Here is an 11,529-nt window from a genome sequence, read left to right on the forward strand (position 1 = left end):
AGCCATTTGGTTATATAGAATATATCCTGCAACAAAGTGTCTTTTTATATATTTCAGAAAATCTAAACATATATTATTTTATCAATGAAACAGATTTCAGACAATTGTTTGCTTAATATTTCACAATTTGATAGTTTAAATATTTTCCTGAAAATAAAATAAATTCCATTGAAATGGAGAAGTGGAGGAACAACATTTATTTTGCTTTCCCCAAACTTAAATTTATAATGAAAGTCGTTGCTGTAAATTAATACAGAATGACAAAAAGTAATCATTCGATATCTTACCTTGGAACACTATCCAAAGTGCCTGGAGTGTCGACTTGAGGAAGCGTTTGTGAGGAGGTTAACTTGTAATTTTGCACTGTGTGGGATAATGTTACAGGAACGGTAACTGTTCGGGTTATAGACTTTTTGGAAGAGTACAAGCGAGAAAACAATTTGTCTTTGTTGCCAGATGTATCACAGTCATTTGGGTCTGGACGAAGAGTTAAGCTTTTGGGTAAAGACGTCACAACATGGTGAGATAAATCCTCTGTAATATAACCATCATTAAATAATTGTTCTTGGTACTCTTCCATATCTTGTGACGACATGTTGCTGATTGGAGAAATCTGGGTAACAATTTCACCTTTTGTAGGCAGTGATGCACGACGAGGTTGGATTTTGGGGCTTGTTGGTAGACTGGCACATATTGCATGCCAGGAAGCAGTTTTCTTTTCTGATTGACTTGGAGGAAGTAATAAATAATTTTCATCCAGATCTGTCACTGAAGATTTCACAATACAGTTGCAAGGACTATCAGAATTTGCTAAAGATTTTGTTTGACGTTGAGACTTGGCCCTTTTCAAAGCCAGCTTCCGGGACTTTAATTTACACTGGGCTTCTTCACAACGGGCTATTGTCTTCTGACATTGACTGATGAGTTTCTCATTCTGTAACTCCTTTGCCTGTTGCAGAGTCTCTTTAAACAACTCATCACTGATTGGAGGATGGTCCTGCATAAACAGTTCCATGCTTCTAATCATGTTGTCTAACTTCTCCACACTTGAGCAATTTTCTGTCTTCATGTTTACGATAAACTTCATGGATTCCAAAGCCCAATTATAGGCCTGAAAAGAAAAGAAAAAAGTGTTATAAATAGCTGAAATTTGAAGGAACATAAGAAGGAAAAAGAAAAGGAAGAAAAAATTGCTAGAAAATTATATTCCTTTGGTTAAAATAAATACAGAATAAAACTGTAATAAACAAGTTAATTGAAAGAAAGTGAAATATTTCATGTAAAGTGTGCCTGATTTGGCTACACTTGCCCCCATATCTCACAAGATATTTCCTTGGGATCCAGTTCAGAAGAATCAGAAGAGGTAATTTTTTTCCCCTACATCTGAATCCAGTTTTAATCTAATTTATCTCTGCTTTTTGTCTCCTATTCCCACTCTCTTCCCCATTTTCTCTTCAGTAATTTTTTTTTTGGTTTTTATTTCAGTCGTTTAATAATGATGAGTTCAAGCCAAGGGAGGCACCCAAGTGGAGCTTACAGCTTTTTGAAACCCCCCAGATATGCCATGGGTGATGTTTCTTCCCGTCTTGAGGCAAGTCTTGACTCCTTGACTTATGAGCTATAGACCGGCTTAAGCCTGGCCTTCATGTGAAACAGACAATAATTGATAAATCGAAATTGGACAGAGAAAAAGGCAGAACAAAGCTTCCCACGCTGTTTATGGACTCAAATCAAGGCACAAGCACATTCTGGCCAAAGCCCTAAGCTGTAATATGAGGCTTCCCTTTGCTTCTAAGGGCTCTTACAGTGAAAATTATGAAGATTTTGGTATCTTAGTTGGGTTTTATTTGACTCAATAGAGTTTGTACATGTTTTTACTCATTTTCAATAAAGATGCAACGTTTTTGTGGATTTTTCAAACGTTTTTTTCTGACTGAAAATGGTGAAAATGCAGTATTTTTTGGATACTGTATTTTGAAGTTTTTTGGAACAGTTTCCTCAAAAAATGGTTAAAACTGGGGAGATGGATTTTTTTGTCAGTTATTAAGCTCTCACTATCTCAATTACACCAAAGTCATTAACTACAAAAGTGTGGGAAATCAACCTGCCCTAATGCACACTAATGTTGCATATCTACTGGAGCATACTAGCTTCATTCTTCTCAAGTCAATGCATGCCTTCTACATTCAGAGCCCATGTCTCACTACCATGCTCGAATGGTGTCTTTTACATGCCACCGGCATGGAGGCCAGATGGCCGCTCTGGCAATGATCACGCTCGGATGGTGCTCTTAATACCCTACTAGCACGGTGCTCGAGTGCCAGTAATGCAATGCTGGTAACGATCATGCTCGAATGGTGCCCTTTAAGTGCCACTGGCATGGAAGCCGGTTAGAAATAAACTACTTTTACATAGCTAAGTTAAGTCACCATAATACCTGATTTCTTCATAAATTCTAACACTCTCTTTCAGTGCTTGCTATTATTCTAAATTTATTTATTAAGCAACTGAATGCTATGAGACAAATATAGGCGACAAAGGAAAGTTAGACAAAACATATCAGGAAAATTGTACAAACTGGGAATCAACAATGTAAATATTATTTGCTGACTAGCAGAAAACTTGCTTCTCTGGAATTCATTAAACAAATAGCTTTTAATAAAATAAAATTTTTAAAATATAGTAACATAAATATAGTAACAGGCGTAGGAGTGGCTGTGTGGTAAGTAGCTTGCTTACCAACCACATGGTTCCGGGTTCAGTTCCACTGCGTGGCACCTTGGGCAAGTGTCTTCTACTATAGTGTTGGGCGGATCAAAGCCTTGTGAGTGGATTTGGTAGACGGAAACTGAAAGAAGCCTGTCGTATATATATATGTATATATATATATGTATTATGTGTGTGTATTTGTTTGTGTGTCTGTGTTTGTCCCTTCAACATCACTTGACAACCGATGGTGGTATGTTTACATCCCTGTAACTTAGCGGTTCGGCAAAAGGGACTGATAGAATAAGTACTATGCTTATAATGAATAAGTCCTGGGGTCAATTTGCTTCACTAAAAGCGGTGCTCCAGCATGGCCACAGTAAAATGACTGAAACAAGTAAAAGAGTAAAAGAGTATACCAGAAAAATTACACAAACTGGAAATCAAATGCATAAATATCAAGTAGCAACCAGCAGAAAAGCCCTCAGAGGGAAATCTTTCTGCTTGCATTATCAATTGAAAGAGTCTCAAAATTAGATTAATACGTGACATAAATTCATGTTTACATGTCTGAGACTGAGCACTCTTACTATCTCCTCCACCCTCTCCCTCTCTTTGCTATTACCTATGAAAGGCTGTCAATGTTGAATTGTCTGTGTCCTCTTTCTCTCTCTCACACACAAACTACTGCCACAGTCCCTGTTCTTTTGAATTTGATTAAGATGTAATAACACCTTAAACAAGCAAGTTAGTAAGTAAGTCAAATATTTTCTGAACCACAGATTGTTTATGCCAATCTTTCATTTCCAGTTGATCTCTAAAGGCTGAATAAACTGACAAAAGTACATTCATGTTGTTGCTCAATCTGCAAGAAATAGTAACCAAATCTCTCTCAAATTACACCCTCTCACTTCCAGCAAAAGAAAAAGAAAAAGAAAGAAGTTTCAGGTATGGAAGTATTGTCTAGAATCGAAGGGCCTTAGATTTAACTTAGCAAAAACCTATTTCTTTACTACCCACAAAGGGCTAAACACAGAGGGGACAAGCAAGGACAGACAAACGGATTAAGTCAATTACATCGACCCCAGTGCGTAACTGGTACTTATTTAATCGACCACAAAAGGATGAAAGGCAAAAAAGTCTTAGTAAGCAGGAAGGCAGACAAATCACAAATCCCTTCAGGTGGATGGCTCTGCTCAATCTGTAGAAAAAGCATAGGTAGAAATTCCATAAGATGCCCCTGGTGTAAGCTATGGGCACATAAGAAGTGCAGCAATATCATAGGAAGGTTAACAGGGAAAATAGCCTTTGTGTGTGGAAAATGCACAAGTACAATAAACACCGAAAATGTGCAGAAATAGACTCCATCAACTGCCAGGTAGGTAAGCTAGAGGTAGTAGATAGCTTCCATTAGCTAAGTGACCAAATTTGTAGCAGAGATGGATGCTCTGAGTACATAGCTGTGAGAATAAGAATAGGCTGGGCAAAGTTCAAAGAACTCCTACCTCTGCTGGCACATGTTTAAAAATTAAAGAATTAACAAAGTCAGATTTGTTTTAGTTCTCTCTGAGGTCAAATCCAGCTATGGTCAACTTTTCCTTTCATCTTTTTGGGGTTGATAAACAAAGAACCAGTCCGGTTGGTATTGGCTGAGATGTTTTGGCACAAGGCCAGTAACCTCAGGGGATGGGTTAAGTTGATTATATGGATCCCAGTAAGGCGGCGAGCTGGCAGAAACGTTAGCACGCCGGGCAAAATGCTTATCGGTATTTCGTCTGCCGTTACGTTCTGAGTTCAAATTCCGCCGAGGTCGAATTTGCCTTTCATCCTTTCGGGATCAATAACTAAAGTACTAGTTTCGCACTGGGGTCGATATAATTGACTTAATCCGTTTGTCTGTCCTTGTTTGTAGTAAAGAAATAGGTACTTATTTTATTGACCCCAAAAGGATGATAGACAAAGTCAACCTCAGTGGAATTTGAACTCAGAATGTAAAGACTGATGAAATATCGCTGCCAATGCTTCTGCCAGCTCACCACTTTTCTCCTGACTAAAATATTAAAAAAAAAAAAGAAAAATACCATTATTTTTTGTATGAAAGTTAAGGGTAGGGTGGTGAAAATCCTTTGAGTAATTTCAATCAGTCCATGAAATACTTGCCAATTCTCTATCTGCTGCTGATTCCAACAGAGAACTATCACTGTAAACTGTCTACTTACACCATGCTCTTCACATTGAGAGTTCAGTTGTTTAGACATGGATATTTATCCATGTGTCAGTTGTAGGGTAGAAACTGCCATCCTGTCATCTGTATTCTTTTAACTTGATTCTTTTAATTTGTCTATCTAATGGGCTAATGGTGAGGGGGAAGCAACCATGTGCCCGTTTAAGTTGCCAAAAATGGCAGCCAAATCTTACTTAATTCATGCTCTGCTGTTTTGAAAGCAGAAGTAGAAGGATATGTTGGTTAGTGTAGATTCTAATATACAAATAGATGGAACGTCATGGATGGAATGTCTTTGATCATACACGTAGATAGTTAACACGAAGCTAAACATCAAATCAAAAATAACAACAACAACTTGACTATCTACAAACCAATGAGAGGAGCCTCTATGTGGTTGCTAGATCTCTCTCTCTTTCTCTCTTTTACTTGTTTCAGTCATTTGACTGTGGCCATGCTGGAGCACTGCCGTTAGTCGAGCAAATCAACCCCAGGACTTATTCTTTGTAAGCCTAGTACTTATTCTATCAGTCTCTTTTGCTGAACTGCTAAGTTACAGGGACGTAAACACACCAGCATCGGTTGTCAAGTGATGTTGGGGTGATAAACACAGACACACAAATGTATACACACACATACATACACATATACACGATGGACTTCCTTCAGTTTCCGTCTACCAAATCCACTCACAAGGCTTTGGTCGGCTCGAGGCTATAGTAGAAAAAACTTACCCAAGGTGCCACGCAGTGGGACTGAACCCGGAACCATGTGGTTGGTAAGCAAGCTACTTACCACACAGCCACTCCTACACCTACTGCTAGAAATAATTACCAAATATCCCTTAAATCACACCCAAATGCCTTGAAAATAGAGGGGCACATGGTGTAATGCAGCAGCTGATGTACAAGTAAATGGAATGGTAATAGCTGGAACATCTTGGATCATACAGAAGTCAGTTCTGAAAAAGCTTCTGTATAATTGCTTGACTAGCTAAAAATAGCAGCCAAATCTCCCTTACATCACACACAAAGCTCTAAGGAAGGAAGTGAACATCTTAGTTTATAAAATATCCCTGGAAAGATGTGTTTGAGCATGTGTTCTTGCTGCTTGTATGTTTGTTTGTTGAGCAAAGCGGTCTTCTCTGTAGTATAAGAGCAGTCCAAAACGTGGTCCTTTGCTATTCGTAAGACCCGCAGAAGAGAAAGCAGATCAACATCAGACACCGAGAGCATCGACAGATGGATGAATGCGCATCCAGGCTCAGCGGTTGTGTAGGAAGTCGGGGACAAGAAACAGGAAGAAAGAGTGAGAGAAAGTTGGAGCGAAAGAGTACAACAGGGGTTGCAGGAACCTCGTGGAGCTTTAGGTGTTTTCACTCAATAAACACACACAACGCCCGGTCTGGGAATCGAAACCGCGATCCTCCAACTGCGAGTTCGCTGCCCTAACCACCGGGTCATTACACCTCCACTGTTCTTGCTGCTCAGTCAAAGTTAACCTGGGGTTAAACAACACAAGTACAAGAAAGAGGGTTGAGAGAGAGAGAGAGAGGGAGAGAGAGAAAAAGAGTGGAATGGGGGCACAGAGGCACAGACAGATTTTCATCGATAATCTGTGCAGATATTTTGTACTTATTGAAAATTGATTTCTCGCTGAATGCAATGTTGACTGTTTATAATGGGAACTAAAAACATTGAGAGTATATAATTAAGGGAAAATAACACAGACTTCCCCTTTTCTTTTGTTTTTTTTTTTTTTGATTGCTTGTTTGCTGGCAACAATAACAACAACAACACGTGCAGTGATAACGATGAACAGAGCAATGGCAACTATAATAAACGATAACACAAATAATAAGATGGAATTCAAAGACCCTTTCATCATCATTGATTATTGATATCATCATATTGATTATTCATATAATCATCATCATCATCATCAAGACTGTCATAACTTATCATCATCATTATTATTATTATTTACTTTTAATCTGCATTATCATTGTTGGTGTTGTTATTATTATTATTATTATTGTTATTATTAAGGCAGTGAGCTGGCAAAAATCATTAGCATGCCAGGCAGAATGCTTAGCGGCATTCTGTCCGTCTTTACTCTCTGGGTTCAAATTCTGCCGAGGTTGACTATACCTATTTCTTTATTACCCATAGAGGAGACAAACAAGGACAGACAAACAGATTAAGTTGATTACATTGACCCCAGTGCTTAACTGGTACTTAATTTATCGACCCCGAAAAGATGAAAGGCAAAGTCGACCTCGGCGAAATTTGAACTCAGAACGTAGTGGCAGATGAAAACCTATTTCTTTACTACCAACAAGGGGCTAAACACAGAGGAGACAAACAAGGACAGACAAAGGGATTAAGTTGTTTAATTTTGACCCCTAGTGCTTAACTGGTACTTAATTTATCGACCCCGAAAGGATGAAAGGCAAAGTCGACCTCGGCGGAATTTGAACTCACAACGTAACGGCAGATGAAATACTGCTAAGCATTTCGCCCGACGTGCTAACATTTCTGCCAGCTCGCCGCCTAATATTGACTATATCATTATATTGACTATATATCATTCATCTTTTCAGGATCAATAAAATTAGTAGCACTAAGTACAGAATTTCCCGGAATTTCAGGCCTTGTGCTGGTAGTAGAAAGTATATTATTATTAGTGAGCTGGCAGAACCATTAGCACGCCGGGCAAAAGGCTTAGCGGTATTTCGTCTGCCGCTGCGTTCTGAGTTCAAATTCTGCAGAGGTCGACTTTACCTTTCATCCTTTCGGGGTCGATAAATTAAGTACCAGTTACGCACTGGGGTTGATGTAATCGATTTAATCCATTTGTCTGTACTTGTTTGTCCCCTCTATGTTTAGCCCCTTGTGGGTAGTAAAGAAATAGGCATTTTGCCCATTGCTTAATTCTGAGTTCAAATTCCTGTCAACCTTTCAAGGCCGATAAAGTACCAGCGAAACACTGGGGTTGATGTGTTTGACTTTGTTTAATTTTTTTTTCATTATTTCTTCATGTAACAAGAAAACCTGAAGTTTATAAATAAAGAAGTAAAAAATGGAAGACACAATAATGCTGACAAAGTGGAAGTTGTTTTTGCTGTTTAACCCTAGGCTGAACCTGAATTAGAGGAAAAGCTATGTTCATAATAATTCTAGTTATAATCATCTTGTCCTTTTGGACTATACTAACTCTTTTTTTTTATTTGTTACAGTCATTTGACCGTGGCCATGCTGGAGCACTGCCTTTAGTCGAGCAAATCGACCCCAGGACTTATTCTTTGTAAGCCTAGTACTTATTCTATTGGTCTCTTTTGCTGAACCGCTGTGTGTGTATGTATGTACGTACCTACATACACACACGTATGTATGTATATAGTATATATATAAAAATACAAAATGGGACAAGAACGCAAAACATTCAAATAGACGACACAAAAAACACGGATGGGACATTCGAAGCCTCTAATCTTCAATCAAGACCGGATCATCCTCGCAATTTCAGCTGATTAATCTTGAGATTGCTCCAATCTGGCCAGCCCCAAGGAAAAACTAAGCTAAGAGCATTAGATTTCTTGGAAAAAGGATCGAATTTATACGAAACAAGGACAGAAAAACAGACGATGTTACATGAATATAAATACAAAAAAAAACAAAAAATAATACGAATATAAATGCAAAAAACAAGAAGAAGAATAATAACAGGACATAACAACAGGCGTCTTTTGACTAGAGACAAATTGAATTCAGCTAGTGTATATATACATACATAAATAGAATCAGTAAAATACATAAAAAATACATATTTCATGCTTTATAAAGCATACATATATTTTGGCAAATTACTTTCAGGATTACATAATTGCTTGAAACATGTAGGAGTGTAGTGTGGGACTTGTTAGTGAACCTGGTGTAACTTGACCAAAATAACACACACACACACTTATAAGTTAGCAGTGAATCCCCATCTCTCTCTCTGTCACCACATCCTTGACATGCACACGGCCGGAGGCAAAGGCAATTAGTAGAAGCAGTACTTTCACTATGTCTGAATTTCACTGAAATACTGATAGGTGGTTTAGTTCGTTGAACTATGGCTTTTATGCACTGTTATGGAAACACTAACGGGTCACTTAACTGAAAGCTGAGTAGAAATATGCTTATGTATGTATGCATATATATGGCATAGGAGTGGCTGTGTGGTAAGTAGCTTGCTTACGAACCACATGGTTCCGGGTTCAGTCCCATTACGTGACAACTTGGGCAAATGTCTTATACTATAGCCTCGGGGCCAACCAAAGCCTTGTGAGTGGATTTGGTAGACGGAAACTGAAAGAAGCCCGTCGTATATATGTATGTGTGTCTGTGTTTGTCCCCCCCAACATCGCTTGACAACTGATGGTTGTGTGTTTACGTCGGTTCGGCAAAAGAGACCGATAGAATAAGTACTAGGCTTATAAAGTCCTGGAGTCAATTTGCTTGACTAAAGGCGGTGCTCCAGCATGGCCACAGTCAAATGATTGAAACAAGTAAAAGAGTAAAAGAGAATATATGTATGCGTGCATCCCCCCCCCACACCAACATACATATGTACATGCAGCTACACTAGGATATATCAATATATCACACCTGCTTACCTAAATATCAGATTAGCATGTTAACAAAAACATATATACAGACACGCATCTGCGCACACACTCACACACACACCCATACACTCACAAGCATATACTACACTAGCATACATCACACCCACACACATAAATACCACATCTGCCATACTAGCACACCTGCACACATAAATAACAAAAACACACATTCACACTCACTCACACGTTCATGCATACACACACACGTTCATGCATACACACACACGTTCATGCATACACACACACTTTTATATGCTCTTCCAGACAAACCCACATGCAAACAGGCACACTTGTGAACACATACCTATTTCTTTATTACTCACAAGGGGCTAAACATAGAAGGGACAAACAAGGACAGACACACAGATTAAGTTGATTACATCGACCCCAGTGCGCAACTGGTACTTAATTTATCAACCCCAAAAGGATGAAAGGTAAAATTGACCTCGGCGGAATTTGAACTCAGAACGTAGCGGCAGACAAAACACCACTAAGCATTTCGCCCGGCGTGCTAACGATTCTGCCAGCTCGCCGCCTTATGAACACATACCAATATGCCCTAAATGCATTCACACATGCATGCCTATGTAGTAGACGCTAATGCAAATGCTTTCACACACACTCACACAGACATGCATACACACACACACCAATACAACCAACAACACACTTGCATGCATATAAATGTGTATATATGCACACACACATGCACACTAACCAGTCTTAATTCTGCTGCATCCAGACATTTAGGCACCACCAGCTTCCTGTCCAATCACACGGTCAAAGAAATTTCCCTTTTTAAAAGAACTGCAGTTGCCAAGCAACTGATCCTCATCTGACAACACTACATGACCTGCCCTGACCAACAGCAGACTACTCTCATGTAGCCATCTTAGACTTCCTGTATTTCTCCATTCAATAATCTATGCCTGAAAGAGACAGGTTTCTGTCAGAGGCCTGCGAAACCTTAAGTCGCATGGAACTGAATCAAACAGTTTTAAATAATACGTTTAACTCCTACTAAATGTGTTGAGTACCATTTTCTTTTGTTTGTCCACTCACTCATATGTATATGGGCAAGTGTCTTCTATTGTAAGTCCAATTTGTAGTTTGCATTGACCAATACCTTGTTAGTGAAATTTGTTAGACAGAAGCTGTGCAGAAGCTTGCATGTGTAAACATACATACACACATATACATGTAGATATACATATATATATGTACATATGTTTTCAAAAGTCTGATGCTCTACCGACTTATCTATGTGGTTCTTGGAGACCTTTTGAGTCAAGTACATCAAAATAAAAATTCAAATGGAAATTGTAGTTAAGATACCCGTGCCGGTGACACGTAAAAAGCACTGTCCGAATGTGGCAGATGCCAGCGCCGCCTGACTGGCGTCTGCGTCGGTGAGACATAAAAGCACCTACTGATCGTGGCCGTTTGCCAGCCTGCTCTGGCCCCTGTGCTGGTGGCACATAAAAAACACCCACTACACCCACGGAGTGGTTGGCGTTAGGTAGGGCATCCAGCTGTAGAAACACTGCCAGATCAAGACTGGAGCCTGGTGTTATTTGTTCCTTCTCGAGCCATTCCTGGCAAGTGAGCTGCAAAATGCAGGAGGAAAGAGTGAGAGAAAGTTGTGGCGAAAGAGTCAGCAGAAGTTCACCATTACCTTCTGCTGGAGCCACATGGAGCTTAGGTGTTTCGCTCATAAACACACACATCGCCTGGTTCGATTCGAAACTGCGATCCCCCGACCGCAAATCCGCCACTCTAACCATTAGGCCATGTTCCTCCACACTGGAGCCTGGTGCAGCCTCCATGGCTTACCAGACCCCGGTTGAACCGTCCAACCCATGCTAGCATGGAAAACAGACATATGATGATGATGATATTTTGTGAATTTGCCAAAAGGTAAAAACTT

The 11,529-nt window shown here is 39.4% G+C and overlaps 1 protein-coding gene across 3 annotated transcripts in view; it reads right to left on the bottom strand.

Moving 5' to 3' along the window:
• Positions 1-11,529, bottom strand: part of LOC115212855 (puratrophin-1-like) — a 402,149-nt gene that overhangs the window by 58,881 nt on the left and 331,739 nt on the right. For all 3 annotated transcript variants that reach the window (XM_036503619.1, XM_036503620.1, XM_036503621.1), the window contains one exon: positions 288-1,111. In XM_036503619.1, the coding sequence (XP_036359512.1) occupies positions 288-1,111 (824 nt within the window). The remainder of the gene's footprint in view (positions 1-287; positions 1,112-11,529) is intronic.

This window comes from Octopus sinensis, linkage group LG6 (genome assembly GCF_006345805.1).
Source record: "Octopus sinensis linkage group LG6, ASM634580v1, whole genome shotgun sequence".
Classification (NCBI taxonomy): domain Eukaryota; kingdom Metazoa; phylum Mollusca; class Cephalopoda; order Octopoda; family Octopodidae; genus Octopus; species Octopus sinensis.